Raw genomic sequence first — 23,797 nt, 5'->3', positions numbered from 1 at the left:
GTCTGCCTGTGGGGCAGCCCGTGGCCTGGACACCTGCGCCTCACAAGCGGCTGTGCTGGCTTGTGGCTTGAATTCAGCCAAATGCGCACATGGCGCCACACAGGCAGCTGCAAAAGACCCGGGGCGCCCCTGCTCTGGCACGGCACGGCACGGCTCGGCTCGGCTCGGCTCGGCGCAACCCTGTGGCAGTCCCCGCGGAAGCCTCCCACCCCACGGAGTCGTCTCTCCCTACGTCCCTCCCCTGCAGCGTCCAATGGACTCTCCTTCAACACGCGCTGCCATGGGAACAGCGCACGGCTGTGGTTATGCGCTCGGGGCGGGGCGGGCGGTGGCTGCGGTAGGAGGACGGGGGCTGGCAATAGGATCAGACCGGACCGGTCGTTGGTGGCGGTGAGGCGGGAAGCGAGCTCTCGGCCGCGGCCCGGGGGGACGCTGGGTCCTCCGGGACCCAGGGGCGGAGTCCCAAGCCTATGTTGGGGCCGGGGTGGCGCGGCTACGGCCCGTCGTGCCGTGCGGGGTTCCCCTCGGCGCGAAGGGTCTCGCCCGGGAGGTGCTGCTCGCCAAGAGGCCAGTGCCGAAGTGCTGAGAGAGTGCTTGGGAGCAGGTGGGAGTGCCCCAAACCCTGCCCGCACCACACAGCCTTACAGCAGGAGTTTATATTCGTCTTCTGTACTTTTCTCTTTATCGTCCCTCCCCCCTGTCCTTACTGCGTTCTGGTTTTAGGTTACAGTTCTGGGTAGTTTTCTCCGTGAGCCATCGGTAACGAAACACACACAAAAAGCCCATTGCTTTGACGTAAGGGTTTTGAGTGGTTGGTTTGTTTGTGATTTTTTTTTTGTTTGTAAGGGGGTAAAAATTGTCTTTAAAATACCACTGTCTTGGAGTTTTGAGAGTAGGGAATAATTGTGCTCTGCCAGTTACCATATTCTTTTATATCAATTTGTATATGATACGAGGCACTTATCTTTCCAGATCAGTGGAGATGGTTTGACATCACAGCCATTGATGAAATGTTCTCCTTCTCTGTGCTTTCCAGGCATCTGATTGAAGGAGCCACATTTTATTTAATATTAAACTGCTTTCACTGAACTTTAGGGAATTGCTCAAATTAAATAGACAAGTAAATCTTTCCCTGGGTATCATAAATGTAATAAAAAGTTTTTCTTTCAGTGAAATTTAATTTAAAGTTGCTCTAGAATTTTTATTGGTTCTTCATATAAACAAGTTCTATACTCTGTTTCTCCTCTATACACTAATATTGATTTGTAACAGGTTTTTATTGTTTTAATTTCAATTGAATACACTTTTCAACAGATTGCTATCTATAGCTCATTGAATTTTTTTTTTTTTTTTTTAAGAGGTTATACTGGTTATCATGAATGTCAACGATTTTGTAATACTCCCAGGCTCAAAACCTGGAACCTCAGTGAGACTAAAAGCAAAGTAAGTGCATTTCATCTAATTGTGGTAGAAGTATTGTTTTCATAATTTTTCATGCAACATTAGGTAGAAGAGCTTATTTTTGTATAAGCAAGAAGAAGAATTCTTTTATAGTATTTTCCCTATAATTTTATTCTTAAACCTTTCTTTTCATAGGCTTTAATCTACTTTCTGAGTCAGTTATAGGTCTTATACCTCTCTATATCTAACATATATATTTGAAAACAAGCAATACTAAAGAACTCACTGGGATAGTTTAGTTTAATATAATTAAGACACAAACCTTTCCAAATATAGACACAATTGTATCAATAGCCAATAGGCTACTTTAAATCTTATCTTGGAGTAGCCATATCACTGTCAGCATACTCCTCTGTGATGAGGTAATCTTGGCTCCACCTGACTTGCCTTAAATTTTCCAAAACTGTTTTCAGTCTTGTTGGCAGATAAAAGGGTGATGTGCCTTTAATGTCAAGGGTTTTTTTTAAACTTCTTCAGGTGCCTTACAGTCTTCCATGTAATTTCTAATGACTGTTTTACTACATATCTCCTCCAGAAATCTTAGAGAATTGCAGTTGGAGAAAGCACATTTAGAAACGGAAAATGAAGAGATGGAGAAGAAATTACAGCAACTACAGTCAAACATGAATAGAGAAAAACAAGAGAGAAAGTAGGTTAAATTTCTATTTCAAAAAAAGGAATCCAGTAAGATGCTTTCTCCACACCTTGGAGGAAAGTTTGGGATTCACAGTACTGTTTAGTCTTTTCTCTTCAATCTTTCTTCCTAGTGATAAACTTGCTTTCATAAACTACAGCTTTCTTATTTTTAAACTTCCATGTGAAATTTTATTATTTTATTATTATTCACGAGTAAACTAAAAAATTCTTCCTGGTAGGGATATTCTTTCAACACTGAAGATCCCTTTTCCTCATTTATCCCCTCTTTTCCCTTTTTCCACTGTCTGATGGGATTTGTCGCCTTAGTTTTAAAGCAGGAGACAGAAACTAGTTTCACTTGTGCTATTTTAGTGTTATTTCGGAAGTTTCTAAAAGGATGATGTTCTTATTATTGCTTTGGTCTGGTTTTGCATGGGTCTGCATAGCTTCTCAGAAAGATATTTTCTGTATGGTGGAAACCATGGCTTGGAAAGTAAGCATAACGTAGTGAATCAGGTGTTAGGGTGGGAGTTCAAATCTCTCAGCTCTGTTAATGTCTCACTCTGAATGTTAGCAGATACCCGTAACATCTGCTTTCATTTCTTTGTATTTCTGCCTGACATGCTTTGTCACTGGAGATATGAGTAGTGCCTTGGATACTTCGTTGCTTTAGTCTTGGTAATGCTAAGGGTCTGCTGTTTGCAGCTTGGTAAAATTTTGCTAGAGCTGTTGGGGTACTATTTTCCAGGTACTGTGTGGCTCTTTCCCCCCCATATTATTCTCATGCAGTAGTTCTTACATTGTCCTCATAGCCTTGTACCTGGAAACCCTGATAGTGTTATGGTGAATTCACATGACAGGAATCAATGGCATTTGCACAACTGGTGGAAAGATCATTCCTCTTCCCTCCTACATGTTTTCCTTACCTTTTGTTATCTATGCTTTAGTCTGTTTTGCTCTGTATTTGGTTTTCTGTGAAACAAAGTAGATCAGTCATTTGAATACTTGATAAATATTATGCAATAATGTATTATGCAGTGCGCTAAAGCTGAAAATCACTGCTTAATGTCACTTCGTCTTAATTTCTTCCCCACTACCTTCCATGTTTGTCAGAGTAGGTAATATCTAAACTGATATCTTAAGTTCAGTGAATTAAAGTGTGTGTTCTTGACTTATTAGAAGATGTGTTTTATTTATGCTGGATGAATGCCTTAGAGTAAATTAGGAGAATGAAGACTTATCTAAAGTGTACTTCTGTTACTTTTTTATTTGTCTAAACCCAATCTTAGAGAATTTATGGGTTTTTCTTTAAACCCATAAATTTACTTTAAACTTTAGTTTAAAAGTTTAGACCAATTTGATGATCTCAGTACTTTCTTATATGTGTGATGTATTTACTATTAGAGTAGATGTGAAGCAGGTTTCAGTGGAAATAAGATGCTTGTGATTTGGAGAATTAATGATCCTGCATACAAGCATACAAGTAGTTAATTTTTGTGATGTTCTGCTCTTATTTAAGAACATGAAAGAAAACCTTTATGCTTCTGTTGATTATAGAAGATGCAATTTGTAAGTTCTTTCTTGCACTTGGTTCATAGGAGATCGAGTGCTTATCATTGGAAATCTGGACGGGCAGGACCAGTGATCACCCAAGCCCGAGTTTTGTCACAAAGCAAAGAAAACAATAATAAGGTAGTAAACTATCAGTATAATTGCAGATAAAGCTATTTGAAAAAGATGCTTTTGAACTAGATTTATGCTACGGAACATGGGAATTTTAAATACTGTAAAAATAAAAGGTTAAGCACCTTCTGAGTAAAATTTCTGGTTGTTTATTTTTCCATGTTAAGCTTATGGTTCCCTTTCAGGTGGAGGAACATCACATTCTGTCTGTTGGTATATTGTTTCTTTTAATTGCAATAGATAGGAAATGATAATTGCTTCTATGGATTTAATATTGTAAGAGTCTAATTTGATGCTGATACACATCATCAGGAGCCTGTCTTTCCAATATCTGACATCCATTGAGAATCTGAAATAAAGGCTTCATGTGAAGTTTTGAACACAAGTTCTGTACCTTCATGGATAAATGCTGTAAGAAAGCCACACAACATTAAAACATACTACTGTTAAAGATTTTCTTTAATTCAGTCACTGCATAATGATTGACACTAGAACTTCCATATGACTCTGGTTCATTCTTTTCCCCCCTCCTCTTCCTTACTTCTGCATGTCCTATAATCTTTATTATGATGCTTCTGGATTTCTTTCAGTAAGTGCAGGATGAGACTGAGATGTTACATTCATGCCCCGAGGACTGATGCTAGTGATCAGGCGTGGGTTAAACAGATCTTTTCAGCATTCTCTTGGGTGATGACTGGACTAAATCCATTCTCTTGGGCTGTGACTGAGTACTTCTGAGTGTTTTAAAATGTGGATTAGGTTTATCAGTTGACTCTTGGTCTATAACGTCTTTACTCAGACCTAAAAGGAGGGATGCTGAACCTCCTCGCTAAATCATTGCAAAAATTGTTTTGTTTTTTTTTTTTAAATATGTTAACAATGGGGTATTTCCCCCTCATTTCTTTTTGGAAATAACAAGGGCAATTTTAGTCGAACTCTCAAAAAATGTTAAGGATAAGCAGATGTATGGGAGTGGTGAAAGTTGGTCAAATTTTTAAATAGTTGAAGTTTGGAACTTGTAGGGAGTGTTATTACTTCTAACTAATAACCTAGTCTTAATATTTCATTCTCTGGTGAAAGGAATTCAGTATTTTATATATTTTATTTTTATTTATATATGTTTTTATATATAAAAATATATATGCATTTTTATTTATATATATATTTATAAATATTTTATAATTTATATTTTAATAGCTTAGGCTTTTGTCCTTGAGGCTTTATACATTATGGAAGCAAGCATTAGGTATATCCATGTTCACGAGTGCTGTTAAAATACAGAGAAGAGAGCTTATGTTCTTTACTTGTTCCATGACTTAGTATGAAAAAATTTGCAGGGGATCCCTAAATCTGAACTAATTCAACTTAGAGATACTTCTTTCCTTTGGCAGACATTGATGTGTGTGGAGTGGCATGCAAATTGGACTGAGTGGGACATAAAAAGAGAGTTTTTATCTTACAATTTTTTTTTTTTTTTTTCCCCTGGAACCCACACTATGTATGCTATGTTGAAATGAGCCCTCTTAATTAAGAGAGACCATTTGAAACTAGCTGAATAAAGCTTGTATAAGTCTGAAGAGAAAAACCGACAAAGATGACTTCAGACTAAATGGTCACAGTTGCTATTTGAAGTCTTTTGAAGCAGCAGCAGCAGTTTGGTGTGAAGGTCTTCACAGCCAGCGCTCTCAATTTCAATAAAATTGCTTGCTTTCCTGGAGCAGAAGAGAGAATCAGAACATAAAGGTTTCCTTTAACCCACCTCTTTCCCTTTCTCTGAGACAAGTAACTCAGAGTTGTTACTACTTCAAAGACTTCAGCTGTGGTGACTAAAGAGATGACGTGGGGCAGAATTCTCAGAAGGGCAAAATTAAAATGCCTGCAGATGTATAAGAGGTGATGGGATGTAAGTGAATATGTAGAGTGGACTCTGCTGACAAAAAATGAGGAGCAAAAATGTTGAAAATTATTCATTTTATATTTAATATTACTGGGGTGCTAGATCATGGAAGGGCAATAGGGAGAAACAGGAGAAAAACGCCTGCCCTATAGGTGTAGGTATAGGTAGGCATATGTGCAGTAGACTTCACTGTTTGACATTTGAGCTTAAGTCATTGTGGTTGTGAATGTTCTGTATGTCTACATGAATGGGAAACACTTGTTGCATGCTTGACTGTGCAAAGAAGGATGATGCCATTTCATGAATGGGAAGGGAAGCTGGTCACAGGCTTATTTACCTAGGAGCAGTAACATTTTAATTCTACAAAAAATATACTTTTATTAATTTTCTTTAGCACCTTAGATATGTATGTAAATATTCTTCCATATAGGTTACTTCAGGAAAAGTGAAGTTGCAAATTCTCAAAGAACAGATCCAAGGTAAATACATCTTTCTTAACTAATTAAAACCTCAGCAATTTCTGATGGAGTCTGGATCTTGGAGGTTGCTGCAATTAAACAATAAGGAAATTGGAGGCTGGAGTAGAGGATTGCTTTGTTTGTTTTTCCAGAGCCAGCAATAGAGCCATTTAAGAGTGAAATGGCAATTGCTGTAGTACATGGAAAACCTGTATTGAAGGGGACAGCACATGGACCACATGAAATTAAGAGTGCACTGCTGGTAAGTAAATGGTTTAAAAACTACTCTATAGCAACAGAATGTAACATGTGTGTATAATAGCTTTGTAGCAGTATCTAGACATATGTATTTTATCTAGGATAATATGTTGTAAAATTAATTACCTTGGATTTGTCCAGGCTGTAAGCTGTGTGTTGTCTGTACAGACAAGCTCTCTGACTTGCAGTTCACTGCCAGGCTCCTTCATGAAGAGACCGATGTATGGAAAAACATACGTACATCCCTAAAACACAAGTGGAAGTCTAAATATTCCATTAGCTTTCTGTACATCAACTTCTCTTGTACAGTGCAGTTGTGCTGTGGCACTCTGTGCAAGGTGATGTACTAGCTGCCTCCGCCCTTTCTGTAATAAAGAATCATCTTGACTGCAGTATTGCTACTTTGCAATGATCAAGTGAAGGAGTTCAATTGAACTTGAAGCCTGACTTGTTTTTTTTGGTGAAGATTTTTGGTTTAAATACCTTAGTTTGGGAGTTCTGCTGGGAAAAGTGAGTTCTCTGAGGTGGTCAGCTTGAGGTGCCAGTGACTCTTGCATGTGCAACAACTGAAAAAGTGGAAAACTTTACTTAGATATTTGAGATTAACTTAATCCTCCTTTAAATAAAGGAGGATCTTTCTGGAATTGAAATCATGGTAGTAGTTTTTCCCATGTTTCCCAAAATAAGTGCTGATATCTGCTTTAATTCTTGGATTTCTTTCTGTGATAACTACTTAGTTGTTACCTTAGTGTGTAAGGTAAAGGGAGGTTTTATATGTTGATCTACCTGAATTGCAAGGAAACAGATTAAATGATCCTCTTATTAGAAGTTCTTTCACAGGGAGTTTCTTTAAGATGTATTTTTATTGATTTGCCCAGCATGGTAATGTGATTGAAGGCAACTCATCCCTTACTAAACTAAAGGACATTACCATATGATTAAAATAAGATGTAATGTTATAGGCAAATAGGGCAAAATTGAGTGCTCTGTGAATATTTTGTAATTTTAAATTACAAAAATAAATTTAAATTACAAAAAAAGGCCCACTTTGATAAGTAAATTTTTAATTCTGATTGCTTTCTCACACTGGCTGTGTTGGGTTGGAAAATTAGTAGTATCACGTATAAGGTGATTCATATTCGCTAAAGAGATTTTGCCTTTTGGCAAGTATAAATAGGAAACCATAATCCAAAACAGATATTAGAAGTAACTTGTGCAAATAGAGTAGTTGAATAACAAAATAACATTTCTATTCTAATAAAGTAGCTCCTCTTATAAAGATTCTCCCTCACCCTGTAACACATGCTGTGATGTATTTGTATTGTTTCTACGGCAGATTAAAGAAGTTGGAACTGCTAACACTCCAAGAGGAACAGGCATTGTATTTGTATGTCTTTAATGGTTTCTCTTAGGAAAGCATAAGAGTGGATTTTAAATTTCAGTCAAGATGCTTGGCATCGAAACCACCGGGATTTTGCTTCTTTTTGTTCTTTATTTTTTCCTGCTCCCCAGTTTCATTAAAGCTTGCATAAAAATGAATACACTGGTCCTCACGTTCTGAACTCGGCGGGATCGGTGAGGCGGCAGCCGCCGAACTCCTGCGGCAGCCCTCGCCGCCTGCCCCGGGTAGGTGCGTTCACAGGAGGCGGCGGGCTGGAGCCGGAGCCCCGCGCCCCGCCTGGCCCGCTCGGCTGCGACGAGCACCACCGAGGGCGCTGCCCGGCCGCGCCGGACCGGCAGGCGGCGCTGCTCCCCCACGGGATGCTGCCGCCGGCCGCGAGGCCCTGCCTAGCCCAGCCTCCTTGCTCCCGCCGGTCGCGGCTGTTCCTTGTCTTGTGGCGCGGCTGCTCTTGCACCTCTCCAGTGTTCTGCTCAGCCGCTCAAATGGGCGGGTTGCAAATCGTTACCTTCATGATGAGTTCAACTCCGAATTGACTTTTCCTTAATGCTCCTCTCCCTTCCCCCACCCCCCCGTCTTAATGCTTCCTCAGTTCATGATCCCAGAAAGTATCATAGGTCCTGAACTTGTAAGATTAGGACAACACTGGTGGGTAACCAGACATTGTTTTCACACTGCTTTGGTATTGTTACATTGTTAAAAAGGGGGTTACTTTCACACTATAATGAAATCATAGGGTGGTTTGGGTTGGAAGGGACCTTGAGGACCATCTTGTTCCAACCCCCATGCTATGGGCAGGGACACCTATTAGACCAGGTTGCTCAATCATATGGGACTTTCTTATTCAGTAGGAAGTGTTTCAGTTGAAAAGGGGAAGAGTTTTCATAGAAGCAAATAGTATAGCTGTTTTATCACAATACTTACTGATGTCCACTCCCTATCCCCTCTTTTCTTTACTTGTGCCTTGATGGATTTGATAGTCATGCACACCTCAATGGTTCAGTTCAACTCGCTCAGAAAAGCGAGTTAAATTGAACCAATGGTAGTGTTACATGGTTGGAAATACATAAGAAATTGCTGGGTCAGGAGTTTTTTACACAGGCTCTTTGAAATACTGTTATTACCTACCATGTTTGAGACTTTTCCAAATTATTGGATTGTTGGATGTCAAACAGTTTATAAAAAGAAGTTTTGTTAAGTATTAAAAATGGCTAGAGGTGTTCATTAGTCAGACTCTTATATACCCTGGTGAATGTTACCTGTAATTTAAATGTAGTTATAAGGAAGCTTGAAACTTTGAATTTCTGCTTACAGTTGTGTCTGCTCTGACAGATGCCACTTTCAGCATTCCTGATTCTTTCATACTTGGATTCCTCTCACAAGGAATAAAGTATGATGAAAGTAAAATGTTATATAATACAGTGGAGACCTCAGTTGCGGGTGATTTTATTATGCAGTATAGTAAGATTCAGTTTCTAACATACAACTTTGTTGTGTATCTTTTTTTGAAAAATGAAAATTTTATAATTTTATAGTTAGGGTAGTAAAGTTTCCTCATAGATTTATTGTGTAACACTTAATTGTATCAAACTTAAATTTCTCATGCATAATGTTTGATTGCATTTCATAAATGGGTTGTAATAATTTTTTTTTGGACCAATGTGTGCATGCATTTTGGATTTTCTTTTTGGGGGAAAACCACTATTTTGTTTTCCAGAGTTATTCCAGATTTGGAATTCCATGGTTTTTGCTGAATTCCATGGTTTACTTTTTAAAATACCTTTTCAAATACATGTTATTTGCTTGTTTTCATTTTCCTTCATTCCTGTGTTAATGATGACTGGTTTATAGCTGGGACTTAATGAAAAAGAAGCCATGTCAGGAACTTCTTATGAAAAAGTGCTTGCATTCATATTTAATTCATATGATTACAAATAATTGAAGTTACTTTATTGTGAGAATGCAAGCCAACATAAATATAGAAAAGGTAGATAGGGTCTTGAGTGGATGTTAATTGTTGTAACTATTTCAGTTCTACTGTATGAGATTTTCATGAAGGCAGATTTTGCTTTTTAGTAATGTCACTGGATATGTCATTCTGTTATCCTGCTAAAATTTGTTTGATGATCTCATTCTGTCTTCCCAGAAATATAATCCTTTTAGTAATGCAGTAAATTATTAAAGCTGTTGGCGTGATAAATACATCCTTGTAGACATGATGCTTGCTTATAATATGTTAGTAGAAAGATTACATCTTTTGGTGGGAAAACTTCAGGTGAGAATTTAAGACAGTTACAGGACAATACAACATCCCATGAGGAACAAAAAGCCAGTGATAAATAATCTGTTGGGGATGATGTGCTATCCTGAATTATGTTTTTTTCCCTGAGCTATTTTGCATTGATATAAAAATATTTCACCAAACACATCTAATTGCAGACTGTTTAGGATTTTGTTTTATTTTAAAAGACTGTAACAGATCTTTTAAGCCTAGAATTGAAAACTGGGTGGTAGCAGCAGTAAGGTAACAATGATAAATCTTGACATGTGTAAGAGGTTCTCTTTTAGGCCTTTTTTTTTTTTTAAGGGATAAGTCACTTATTTTTGATGGTAAAAAACTAGATTAAGGTGTTGGAAGCTTATTTGTGGGGATTAGAGGTGATACAGTGGTTCAGTGGAGGAATATGAGGATTTAAACAGAGAATCATGAAGGGCTGTGATGGCTGCATCTGCATCAGGAGGATTCCACCTTGATTGTCTTGATTCTCTATGCTCCTCCCTTGTCATCTTCCCTCTTTTCTCCAGTCTTACTTTAAAACTAATTAGAAAATGCTATTAATAAAGGGAACTAGCAAAAGAGCGCAGGAAGTAGAGAAATGAAAAAGGTGTCTTTAGCATTTGGAGCAGAGAAGAGTAGCTGCAATTCCATTTTTTCAAAGGGAGGAAAAGATATTGCACTCCAAGTGAGGTTATGCACTTCTTGATCTACAGTAAGGAGGAAAGTCTGTTTTTTTAGAGAAAATATGCAATAGAAAATTGCAAGGCAGTCACTCTAGCATGAGGGTCCAGAGAATTGCTTTCTCACTTTTGTTATGGGTCATATTGCTTCTGCCTTGGGCTCTTTCCTGCCTCCTCCCTTACTGCTGCTGTTGGAGTAGGTGTTTTTGATGCCGAACCAATTTAAGTTGGGTAGGCGTTGAAGTAGGAGAAAACTAGTGTCTGAGTTAAACTGCTGGGAAGTTTAATATGAGGTCAGAACAAATAAGCTGTGCAAGTATTCTCTAAAATCAGTTTTGCAATTCTTGCTTAGGGGTTTTGAAGCAATTTAGCAAAATCTCAATTAATATGTTGATGCCCTTTAGACAAAAAATACAGTAGGGCGAGCCTTTTAAATATTGGTCTCATTATATACTGTGGGCCAGAGTACCAAAAGGACTATATATATAATGCAAGTATGCTTGCTCAAAGAAAGCAGGTGTGTCAGACTACACCAACAAAGCTATCTCCTTCGGAGGAATGTGACTTCTACTGTAATGTTAAGATTAATTTCTCCATGTGGTTTAAAATAAATCAACACAGTCTTTAGCTATGTGCTTTTGAGTGCACATGCCATGGGGAACAGAATGAGCCAAGGAGAAGGTCAATTCCCCAGAGAAACTCCCCTTTCTCTTCGAGGATATGCTTCTGTGATCTCTGTCACAGCAGCTGCAAAGTCACTGGGTCGATTATAGCGTAGATTAGGTGGAAAGAAGGAGATGTGAGCACATTCTGGTTTTGCAATGGCTACTTTGGCTTGTTCTGTTACACTTTCTGCCTGTACCTTTACTGCTCTTGTGCTTTTGTGGAAAGAATGTGACAATTCGAGGACTTTGTAGACAAAGGATCTTTCCTTCTGGCCTTCCTCTGTGCACAGGGAGGGGGCATAGGCAAAGGATGAACATAAAATATTTTTTGGTTTTGCTTGTTAATAATTCAGGAGGTGGTGATCAGAACCTTCATGTTACATTTCCACAGCAATTTTCTTTGTTCTAATGAAGGTTGCAAATCAGTAATGTCTCAACAATAAAATTGTTATTCTCCGGTAGCCAGTTTCAGTCAAACTAATCTAGTTCTTTATAGTTTGGACTTTTCTGGACTATTTTTTTTTTTGTGTATGAATGGATATTCCAGTTAGTCCCTTAGATGAACATTTTCTTCTTGCTGACCTCTACAGATGTGTTTCTGTCTACTGAAAAGGTTCAGTAAGCAGGACTTCATTAATAAAATACATAGCTCATAGATTTGTTTAAATGATATGTGCTGCATAAAATCCTTCACCTATTCTGTCAGGTATAGTACCTAATGGAATATTGAATATTTGCTCATGCGTTTGCACACTACTGATTGCTGAAATTAGGATGTGCTTAGGTCATCATCACTCTTCAATATGTGGCTACCTGCTTGCTTTTAATATGCTGTTTTGTGGGATGTTTGAGTATGTTTATAATAAATTAATGGTTTAATAATGGTTTATTAACAGACAGAAGCTGATACGCATGCTGGAAAATTGGAAGTTGCTAATCACTTCATCAAGGGAATAAATCTGAATGAATCGAAAATTGATCAAGAGCGGAAGACAGTAAATAGCAAGTATCAGTTCACATCGGACAAGTTTGCATCTCTGCTAGCATCAGTGGGCAGTGCTGAGGTAGTGTACAGTTTAGGGGGGAAAAATAAAAAAAAAATTTATTGGTTAGGGCATTTTAGGTAGAGTGGCCTTAGGCTTTTCTGCAGGGTGTCAAGGGAGGGATCAGGCTCTCAGACTTGCAGAGCCCATTGACCCTTATTCACATCTGTCGATATAATATCCATCTGTCCTGGGTTCAGCAGTAGCAGTCATTTTTCCCCTTCTTGGTAGCTGGTGCAGTGCAGTGTTTTGACTTTCAGCTTGGGAACAGAGCTGATAGTGATGTTTAGGTTTGGCCAAGGACTTTATGAGCCTCATGCTCTGCCAGGGAGGAGGGGAGGCCAGGAGGAAGCGGAGACAGGACACCTGACCCAAACTGACAAAAGAGGTAGCACGTCATGCCCAGGATGTAACTGGGAGTTAGCCGGAAGGGCTCTGCAGGGTTGGAGGAGGTATCAGTCAGAGCTTGGTCAGAGCCCATTCTTCCCTTGTTATTTCCTTTATCTTATTATCACATCTGTGATTTGTGTTATACCTTAGATATAATATCCATCCTATCCATAGGATGTGGGTTGTCCATGTTTGCTGCTTTCTGCTTGCTAAAAGCATCTAAGTTAGATATTTCTTTAGTCTGTGCTTATACAAACTTTTTTGTTTTTCTTATTTTGGTTTTGATAGAACATCGCAATTTAATGATGAGCAAGACCACATGAAAACTGAGGTATCTTGATTCCTAGGTAGATAGTGTAAGCCCAGAAAACAGAGTGCTACATTTCCATAGTTGATACTAAAAATACTGTTACTGTTGTATGTGAGGAGAGTCATAAGAAGTGCTGTGTTTTTGTCATGGAACTGATTTAGGAACTGTCCTCAGCATCAACCTGTACAAGCACTGAATATCACAACAAAGGATTATTACTAAATGGTACATTTAATGAGGAAGAATCTGCACAGTCTTTTCAGGAAGCTTTGCTTCAATGGAGAAAGAGTAATCATCATCATAGAGAACAGCTGTGTACCAGTGGTGTCCTCTCAGGTATGATTTTTTTCTGGTTTAATTGCATTTTAAAATATAAGGAGCCATTTTGGTGAGTTAGCAGATTTTGTGAGGGTAGGGGTTCTGTTAGAATAGTAAATGTTTCTTCTTAACTTTTCTCTCTGTGTTTCTTTATAAATTAACAACAACCTCTGAATTTTTATCTTTTTTTTTTTTTTTTAATGACATGCAAGTTAGTATTTATCCCAATTCCTGTAATGAGCTTTGGCACGGGCCAGATTCTTTAGCTTGTGTCCCCGAACTTTTCTATGACTTTGTTTCTCACATGAGACTTTTATATGAACTCTAATATTTAAGCATAAATTTATGGCTTTTAACTGAGACAAGGAATGTGCATAGCTCAGGATTTTGCATGTTGTATCCAAGTACATTTTCTGCTTGCCTTCCACAGGCTCTTAATATTTCTTTGTTCCGGTGAAAAGATGCAATCAGTTGAAGTATGCATGGAAAAATGTGGAAAAAACCTCTTTTCTGATTGGATTTGTGCAAGCTAGTCTTTTTCCTCTGGTCCCTGGATGGTGCTCATTATTTGTGTATTTTTGTACAAAAAGTATTATACTGATTTTTATTTTTTTTTTCTTTATTTCTTCTTTCCTTCTATATGATGGAATTTTTATCTGTGGAGTTAGGGATTTCCAATGTGGTAATCTTCCATTAATTTACAAGCTGTAATAAATGAGTTTTTACTGGCTACCCCTGCTGTGTTGTGTAAATATAATACTGCTTGTAGTTTTAATTTTGGAATTACGCAAAAACTTGGCTAGGCATAGACTATGGACGTGGCAAGTTTGTAAGTCTGAATAGCTGCATACATTCTATACATTTTTTTTCTTTTTTCTTTTCTTTTTTAACAATTCTAATAGAATCTGTCAGTGTTTGTGAGGTACAGACCAATCTTACCATTATGAAGAAACCTATCCAAATTAAATTCAAGAAGGGTGGTCTGAGCTACATGGAGAAACTCTTGCTTAAGAAATACAGAAGGTAATGTTGAAGTCACTGGTACTAATAAGAAGTCAGAAATCCTTAAGAGGATTAACAAAAATTCCTTTGAAACTTTAAAACTATTAGACATATTATCAAGAGTTAAGGTGACTGTATGCAGGGTGCTTTGTTTTAGTAAAATAACTGTTATAACCAGACTTGATGACCTAATATTTCAGAATTAATGCAGTAACTAGTGTGATGGTTTTTTGTTTTTTTTTTTTTTTAAATGGCTGTGGTATTATATGTAAAAAAAATGATAGCTTTTTAAGATTGATTTGTTTTCCTTTTTTAGAGCTCTGGTTGATCAAATTTCTGTTAGTTGCATTAAAGATTTAAGGCCTGTGCAAACACTGAATGTACATGAGGCTGTGATTGAAGGAGGGAGAGAAGGAGATGATGACGATGATGTCGATGACTTAACAGGTGTAACAGTCTTCTGTTTATTGACTCTAACTATTAAATACTTTTTATTTAGATTTTTTTCTTGTGATTACTGAACAGTTACATACTTAAGCAGTTTCTGCTTAAACTAACAATAATGAAAGGAAAATTTTATTAATTCAAAAGTTTGCATTTCTGTAAGTGCATCTTGAGCAGTAAATGATTAAACACATCAAATTAATTATATTTCATAGTTGAAGAGGTAAAGAGATATTGGACATCTGTTTTTAGAAAAGAAGTACCCGACACTGTTCCTGCAAGTGCAGAGTCCTCTTTGAAAATTAAATTCCTTGATGAAGTAAGTGTTTAATAAAGGAGTTCACAAACCTTTGCAGTGATCTGATGTGGTCTGTTTCAATGTTGATCTGTTAAATATTTGAAGTAGGAACAATTAAATAATTTCTAATTAAAAAAATATTGGTGCATTGTTTAGCTTTTCCATGCAAATGTGGAAAATTTATCTTTCAGAAGGTTCCCTATATTTTTTCCCTGTTCTGTCCAGGGACCCTTGCTATATAGAGAAATAAAATCTTCAGGGCTTTAATTTTAATCACTTGAGCTACTGTTTTTTTGTATGTTTTTTGTCTGTGTGTTTTGTTGTTTTTTTTTAAATTTTTAATCTGTTGTTGCTTTTTTTTTTTAATTTTGTTTTTAATTAGTCTTATGACAAGGACTTGGAAGAATCGTCTAACATTTTGGTGATGGAAGCTGGGGCTATCGGAATGAATAAACAAGGAAAAGTTGAACCACTCAAGCAGTGTGGAAGGTATCAGGAATGTGGAGATTATTTGGAAGAGAAAAGGGAATAATCCTATTTTAGGATTTAGCTACATTCCTAAGAAACAGGCGCTTTTATTTGCAGACAGTCATATTCCATATGGAACAGGAGAATCCTTGACTGGAAATTGTAAATTGTTCTAAGGCATGGTTAAGATAGACGTCTCATCCTTGGCGCAAGACATAGACTGTGCCAGTATCATAACACTTCGTTACTGCTTTCCCTTCCTTTACATTTCTTCCAAGATCCTGTCTGTGACTGCTTTTTTTGTCCTTGAAAGTTTTCATTTGAATGACCTGATGATTTAATGACTGTTTTGTAAGACAATCTGAGAACAGGTTGTCAGTTAACAAGTGCAGGACACGATTACTATTAAAGTTAGTGAATGGTGAGCTTGTGTCTTCAACTTCGTCAGTGACCCAAAAGATGTATTTAATTGCCTGTAACTAAAGAGATTTCCCTTTGAAATTTATTTTGTTTGCTTGATCATCCCAATGTTAAACTGTGTAAGATACATTTCTTTATACGTGTATGTCGTGAAAGACAGGTAGAATTTCTCTTTTTTGTATCATCTTATCTGAGTAGGAGTGGGGACTAGCTTAGAGACACGTTTGTAGCTGGTCAGTGTTGTATACTTTTCAGATACTTTCACTTCACTAACCTTGTCATTCCATGCAAAACTAAGATTCCTAATAATTAATGACATGTACAAGTGTTCTGATCTCCCGAAATTATTTATGACGGGATGTGATCTGTTTTGTTATACTGTATTCTTCTGGTCTTTCCTTCTTCCTCTGTCTCAAAGGGGTTCAGCAGGTGCAAATCAGAATGACACACTACCTACCAGACCTTTTGCGAAGAGAAACTGTAGGTGTAATGAGAAAGTTATATTGTCATTTAACATCTACAGATGACATACAGTATGTTTTCCCTTTTCCTTTTGACAGAAATCCTGTTTCTTCTAAAGAAATTTCTCAAGGTAAATGCTGAAAGTGTTTGTACAATATACGTAAGTGTATACAATTTCATCATTCTCGTATAGGACGTGGTAGTCTATCATGGTTATATGGGTGGGGAGGGTGGGCATATGGATGGGGAGGGTGGGTGAGGGAGGGCAGTCATTAAATTATGTACCATTTCTTGAGCTATGCAGGTCCCTTGACCACAATTTGATAGGATGTGTAAGCTGTTTTGAAAGGATGGGCATCCACTGTGATAGTAACCTTACAGCTCTGAGCTCATATTTGAGGGAGAGGCTGCCCCTGTATGAGATGTATACTGAAAAGAAACTCATTGTGAAGCAGATGAAGTGATTTTACATACCACTGTGTATGTACTGTGTTAGATCTAATGTATGGCATGTGTTCTTTTTACATAGAAAAGTGCTTTTGTATAGGTAGGTTGAGAAACAGTATAAGTGATTACTAGTTTTGCAAGACAGATGATCATTGTGTATAAATATTCCAGTGCTCATTGCATGTCAGTGAAATCACCATGAAAGCTTGGCAACTTTATTTTTGGCACTCTTAAGTGGTCCCGAAGTTCTTACCCTATGTGAAATATATTGTCAATTTTTCAATGCTAAGAAATAAGTTAGGATGTAACGGTAATTCAGTTCTCATTCTTGCAAGTACCAAACAATTACTCCAGCACTTCAGAACCTAGCACTTGCTCTCTTTCTGCTTCGAACTACTTATTTGAGTAAGTCTTCAAAATGTAAAAAAAGGAAAACAATGGCTGACTAATGAGATGTGATTTATGTGTTTCTTTGGGCACCTGCTAAAAATTAAAATGGCTATGTCTTCTGTAAACAAAGAAAAAGAACTTGCAGAATCATTCAAGGCCTGACAGTATGCATTTTAAACCATTACATATATGCATAAGGAAATTTTTTGAAATTTCTACTGTTGCAGTTAATACATTGGCTCTGGTTAGATTATAGCATTATAAATGTAATAAATTGCATTAGCATAAAGTAGTACTTGGAAATGTGTTAAGGTTATTATCGAGATGTAATGTTTTCATAGACAGTGATGTACAGGAGCATATGGAACTGGTACTACTTCCTAGTAAGTCTTGTCCGTGTATGTTGGCATCTCTGAATATCAGGCAGGAAGCTAATGGAAGCTGACTATTCTTGTTCGTAGTTTTATGGCTTAGGGGTAACTTCAGTGGAGGTTTCATATTTTAAATTCATGAAGAAAATATAGTAGACTTGCATGTTATAGTTCATATTAGTTTCCATTAAAAAATAATCCTATTTTGATTATTTTGTTGGGTTCTTCTAGAGAAAATGGTTGTCTGCACTCTTCAAAGAAATGTTGTCCAAAAGGAGAGTATTAAGGCAAAGACTATGAGAAGGTCGCTTATGTCCTCTAAACTACCTGAGAAGATGTCTAACCCAACTGAACTAATGAGCAACAAATTTCTCCTTGAGATGCAACTGCAGAAAAACCATAAAGATTCCCAAGGACTGAACAGTGTCTGCAATAGTCAGAGTTTGGTTTTGCCTGTAATTACAAAATCTTCATTGGTAAAATCTTATATCTTTGATTTCTAAATATATAACTGTTTTGCTTAACCTGTTTTCCCAACTGACCATGAGTCAGCATTTCATGTTCCTGAATCAGTTAGGAGGTAGCGATAGTTGTATAGTTACCATGAAATACTCTACCGCTTTTCCCAGTTCTCCTTCAGAAACCCAATCCTGAAGCAATCGAGATTACAGTTTTAATTGGAGGTTTGTCACCGCCAACCATATTTCCTATGTAGGGAATGAAGGCTTCTGTACTTTTTGCTGTGTATTGTCTGTCTTCTGCTGATGTTAAAAAAAAAAAAAACAAATGAAAGAACAGACTAAACCAAAAAAGAGTCCTGGGGGAGAAGGCAGCTTTTCCCATATTTTATCAAGGTTGCTTCACCTCTTTATTGAATGCCAAAAATTGTAGATACTTTAATCTAAATTATTTACATGTTCTTTTGATATTTTGCTTTCAGTTTCATTTTCAGCATAGAGAGGGTTGGGACATTAGATTTGGAGTTATTGTTAAACACTGTTACTTTAGTTGATGCACACAAAAGTAAGTGAAAGCAATGAAAAATTGCTTTTCATTTCCACAGTGGAAAAATAGACTCAAGCTCTCAAAACATTAGTAATCAAAGTTTATAGGATTTTTAAAGCATATATCATGCAAAACCATCATCCTTATGAATAACTATTAATTAGGTTGTCAGAATCATTCAAAGTTTTATGAAATTACAACTTTTTAAGTGTCCTGTCTTTGTGTTTTATTCAAGCTACAAGATATAGCCAAAAGACAGAAATCTGTTTCTGCATGGTACTGGGGACTTGAAGGTTTCTTTGTAGGTGTAAACCCTAAACGAGTAGTGCCTGAAGCATGTTCTTCATTGTGTTCTGACTCTATCCCTGTGGACTGTAGTATCTCATTTCCAGGTAAAGGCATATAAATAAAGTTCTCAAATGATACATGTTTATCACTGTTGCTCTTAGACATCCTTCATGTAACTTTGATCTAGCTAGCTTACCTCTAGAAGTCACTTAGGGGTAGCAGCCATATGAACATGCACAACTGTTGCTCTGTAATGATAAAATAAACTTACTACCTTGAGGTAAGTTACATCAGTATAGTACCATAGATTTATATGCTTCTTTACATCCCCTCAGAATTTTATTCCAGAATGTAGCTATTGATTTTAGTGGTGTGTATGTAACTATGTGAAATTAATGGTGCAAATGGATATTACTTTGATTAAGTATATCACTTGAATTTAAGCATGGTAGTGTTATATGTGATTTTTTTTCTTTTTATGTATTATACGTAGAAATTTGTTGCATCACTTCTTTAAATCACACACATGAAATGCAACAAGTACAGTAACAGTAAACTCATATTACAAAACCTGCAAATAATTTCCTCTAATACTTCTTAATTTCAGGAGATGGAAAGTGGTTTACTGAAAGGAGCTTAAGTGAATTCGCTGATGACTCTGTAGTTCAAGGTGTCTTAGAAAGTCAGTTGAATAGACCTTCAAGTGGTTTGGATGCTCAAGGTAGAATCTCAACCCTAACGGCAGTGTGGCAGTCCTACCCAGGTAAGGAGAGCAGCAGCTTTGAGGTCCTACTTACACAAGTTACCTTTTCTTAGTAAAAGGTAGAAGCACTGTCTGTGATGAAGATTTAAATTGACCTAAATTCAACAGAATCATCTATGTATTTTTATTTGGGGTATAATGGCTTATATACATTGTATTGTTTTTGTAAGAATGGGGTTTCTTGTTAAATAATACTCTTTCCAGCTGTCACTAATAATACTTTTTATTTTGCTTAATTTCTGCTCCTGCCTTACCCCATTGCTCTCCTCTTAGCTTGCCTATTTAGGCTGTCTAGAACAAGGTTGTGTATTACTGTGTGTTTTGCAACAATTTGGTTTTGATCTAATAAGATTTCTTCATACTATTGAAATAAGTCTTAGTGCATGAACTAAAAAAAGGAAACAGGTAAGACATAACTGCATCTGTACTTTTTACTTACTTTTCTCAATTTAAACTGTCTAGTGCATCTTACATTATCTCTTTAATCTTAAGCAACCAGTTTGGCATTTTAATTTTAAAAACGTTATGTGTGGAAATTGAAACTGTCAATTTTGAATCCCAGAAAAATATTTAAGATACTCTATATTATATTCATGTTACCTTAAGTTAAAAAAAAACTAAATTTTTAAGCTTTCTACACAAAGGTTGTGCTATTGTGCATAATATTTAAAAATATTTTTTCTGAAAGATACCCCTGAAGTATAAGAGGCTACTTCCTAATATAATTTTAATCTGATTATTAAGAATTATTAATTCACAATCTTAAGCAAGAGTAGTATTCTCTTCAAATCAATTCAAAGCAGGTTAGATGGGCCTTTTTTCTTAAGCAAAATTAGTATTCTCTTCAGATCAATTCAAAGCAGGTTAGATGGGCCTTTGAGTAACCTTGTCTAGTGGAAGGTGTCCCTGCCCATGGTAGGGGGGTTGAATGTAGATGATCTTTAAGGTCCCTTCCATCCCAAACAATTCAATGATTTTCTAATTTTAACTACAATTAATGTCATTAATGAGCTGAGATAAAACTTCTGCATAAAATCTTGAATTATTGGGAACTGTGACCATCCCTGTTATTTCAGGGAATGACTCTAGAGGACCTTGGTCAACAAATATGCCACACTGTAAACTGACTGGAAATTGTCCAACCAGCACTCAACCAAAACCGAAGAGTTCACATGTGCATACCTTGAGAGTTAATACTGAGATACCAAAACACAAGTGCAATGATGTAACTAAACAAGATGATTATCTTTGGGAATATGATGCTGACCAAGTAGCCCTACTTGCTCTGGAAAAAGAATTACGAAGTTATACAGGTAAGTGGCAGTCCTGCATGCTTACAGGTAGCTTAATGAAAACAAGAAGCTATTTCATTTGCCTTCTGAGATCTAACTGATTTTGGTGGAAAAATCTACTAAACTACTTGACAATGCAAGACTTCTGTGGTTGAACAGTGATTTATTTCCATTCAACCATACTGTAACCTACCTGTAATGTAGGGAAAGCAAGCAGTTTCACACAACTTTAAGTTTTTACCCCTTGCATTTTTGTTGCAGAAAGCTTCAGGATGTGCTAGGTGCTACTTCAGATCATGAATTTCTTTTAAATAGGTATCCTTTACTTGGGTATTTAATAATGAGCACTCCAGGTAGTGTTGGAAACTAGATGTTATTTGATGCAAGGGTGGCAAGAAGGGGAAAAGATAGATAGGAAGCTTTATAAATCTGCCCTGACAAGAACTGCCACTAATAAGACACAGTAAACATGGTATTACTGCTCATCTTGGGGCTGACTCAGGCCCATCTCCTTGCGTGTGGAGGAGTCAGCATGCAGACAAGGGTGAGTTTATTATGACTGAACAGAATGAGTGAGTCCAAGTTTTGTCTTTTGAATACAGGAGAAAAAAAATAGTAAATTGGGATGCTTTTGTTCCATTTCATTGTGAAGTGTCCAAGATACTTTGTAAGATAAGCAGCCTTGATAGACTGTGATTTGGTCTATCCCTTCTGAGTTGCTATGGTGCTTTTATATTGGTAGGTCCTGGCTATGATGCGTCTTCAGTGAACAAAAGTAGTCTGGATTCCAGAGTGTGTGTTCTGCCTTTTAAATGTTTTTACCTTAGCTTTTGCTGCATTTTTCCCACAGCTCTTCTAAGGCTTTCAAATACCATATTTCAGGACAGTTGTCCTTCCTTTTTTGATATCTACTCATCAGAACCATGTGTTTTTGGAAGTTTCTCTTGTTAATGCTTGAAGAATGAGCATCCGTGTCGAGTATGCTCAGAGAAGAATAGGGAGGGAAGATAATGTTGTGTTGAGACTTTAAATGGCAAGTTTTTGATACTGTGAAGTTCTCTAAAATTCGTAAGGTAGATACTGCTCTTTTGTTTGTTTGTTTGTTTATTTTCATTTGTTGTATTTGTTCCTGAAATGACCTAAAATATTTCAGATCCTGAAAAACATTACTGCTTAACTTCTGAAGATGTAACTTCCTCCATCAGAGACTTGGAGAAGATTGGTAGAAGTACTACAGATTTCCATAAAAACCTGGAGCTAACAGATCATACCGGACTTGATATTTTCAGGTTAGTTAAACTTGCTGAGGTCTTTTTTTTTCATGATATTGTAATATGCTCAATATGCCAAACATCATGCCAGAACTGAAATAAGAACAGTCTGGACTTTTTACTTGTACTTTACATGCTGATTAGAGGTCAGCATGACCTATTTTGTATTTTGGTGTCCTAAACCAGTATTCAGGCAACTCAGATTAAGAATGAAGTGATATATTTTGTTGTTGGGACTCTAAATTATGAATTTTGGGTTTATGTCTTTTTTAATGCATTAGGTTTTGTTAATATATAACACCGAGATTTATAAAGTATGTTTCTTACAAATCGTCTAAGTTCTTTGGCTGTAAGGTACCTTTAAAAAGAGCAGTTGTGATTAGCTGAGATAACATTTAATTCACTATAGTCTGTAGTTTGATATATCTGTTATAGTGCCTTAGAGGTGAAGGAGATGACTGGAAACAAGTTCCCCAAAGTTCTGTCTGTCATTGGTTTATTACTATGATCTTGTAATTAGTAAGGTCAGTGAGACACTCTTGATTTTAACTACATTCTGTATGAATATGGCTGATTCAGAGACTTGTGGTTGCTTGGGGTTTTGTTTGGTTTTGTTTTTTAATGTTCATTATATCAAAATTGCAGATCAGTGAAAAACAAAACAACGTTTGCAAATAGTGCAGGTAGTATAAATAAGATCCACTTCCCTAGTTTACCTGTTCTAGGATGTGGGATTTCTCTAGTAAGGCAAACTAGTGACAATGTTATTTATTTCTTACTTGTTTAAGAGGTTAAAATGTATGTGACAGAAACTGGGGGGGGGGGAGAATATATTTACTTGTATGTATATTTGTAAAATATACAGAAAAAGCTATTTTCATGCCTTTTAATTTTACATATGTGAACATGTCACTAAAGCTTAAAGCAGAGTAGTTTGAGGAATTTGAGCTGCTGAAAATCATTCTGGTGTGTTTCTTTTAAGGGGCTGGGATGACCAAATGGATGATGAGGAAGAAATTTTGGAGGATAAGCAACAGGTTCTTGCATTACCGTGAGCATGCAATGAACTTAATGCAGTTTCTATCTTTGTGTATCATACAAAACCAAGAAGCAGATGAAGAGTTGTCTTAACATACTGAGCAGCATGCAATAAGGATTATTTTGTAAAATTTTAAATAAAAATCCTTTAAAATCCTTTGATTTTGGCTTTTTTTTATTGATATGAGGAAGTAACAGAATAAAAGAAAACTGGTTTGTGCTGCTATTTTTTAGGACTTTTAAAATTCCTTTATTTTTATTCAGTATAAGGTTCCTTGCCTGCAGATTGAGTTTTATATCTCCAAATGCAGTTTTACACTGCCAAACTGAGAGGTAATGATCTGGAGTGTTCTTAAATTGGG

General features: G+C 36.8%; 1 protein-coding gene across 4 annotated transcripts; it reads left to right on the top strand.

The window, feature by feature from the left end:
- The first annotated feature begins 365 nt into the window (after positions 1–365).
- Positions 366–23,592, top strand: ZBBX (zinc finger B-box domain containing). 4 transcript variants are annotated; one of them, XM_062602993.1, is made up of 19 exons: positions 366–604; positions 1,359–1,443; positions 1,997–2,110; positions 3,696–3,789; positions 6,108–6,156; positions 6,288–6,397; positions 12,312–12,479; positions 13,320–13,494; positions 14,379–14,499; positions 14,795–14,925; positions 15,138–15,241; positions 15,603–15,709; positions 16,669–16,700; positions 18,010–18,254; positions 19,019–19,175; positions 19,679–19,834; positions 20,911–21,147; positions 22,280–22,415; positions 23,380–23,592. In XM_062602993.1, the coding sequence occupies exons 2-19, from the start codon at positions 1,376–1,378 to the stop codon at positions 23,450–23,452; spliced, it is 2,277 nt and encodes a 758-aa protein (XP_062458977.1). In that variant the 5' UTR covers positions 366–604; positions 1,359–1,375; the 3' UTR covers positions 23,453–23,592. The 4 variants fall into 4 exon arrangements, with proteins under 4 accessions (XP_062458977.1, XP_062458973.1, XP_062458974.1 ...); XM_062602989.1 differs by having other exon boundaries at positions 470–604; positions 15,144–15,241; XM_062602990.1 differs by having other exon boundaries at positions 470–604; positions 18,010–18,233.
- Positions 23,593–23,797: the final 205 nt, after the last annotated feature.

This window comes from Pezoporus occidentalis, unplaced genomic scaffold (genome assembly GCF_034315485.1).
Source record: "Pezoporus occidentalis ecotype Australia unplaced genomic scaffold, CSIRO_AGI_Poc_V1 ctg8, whole genome shotgun sequence".
Classification (NCBI taxonomy): Eukaryota; Metazoa; Chordata; class Aves; order Psittaciformes; family Psittacidae; genus Pezoporus; species Pezoporus occidentalis.
Note: the sequence above shows the minus strand (reverse complement) of the source record. Positions and strands in the feature narration are given on the sequence as shown.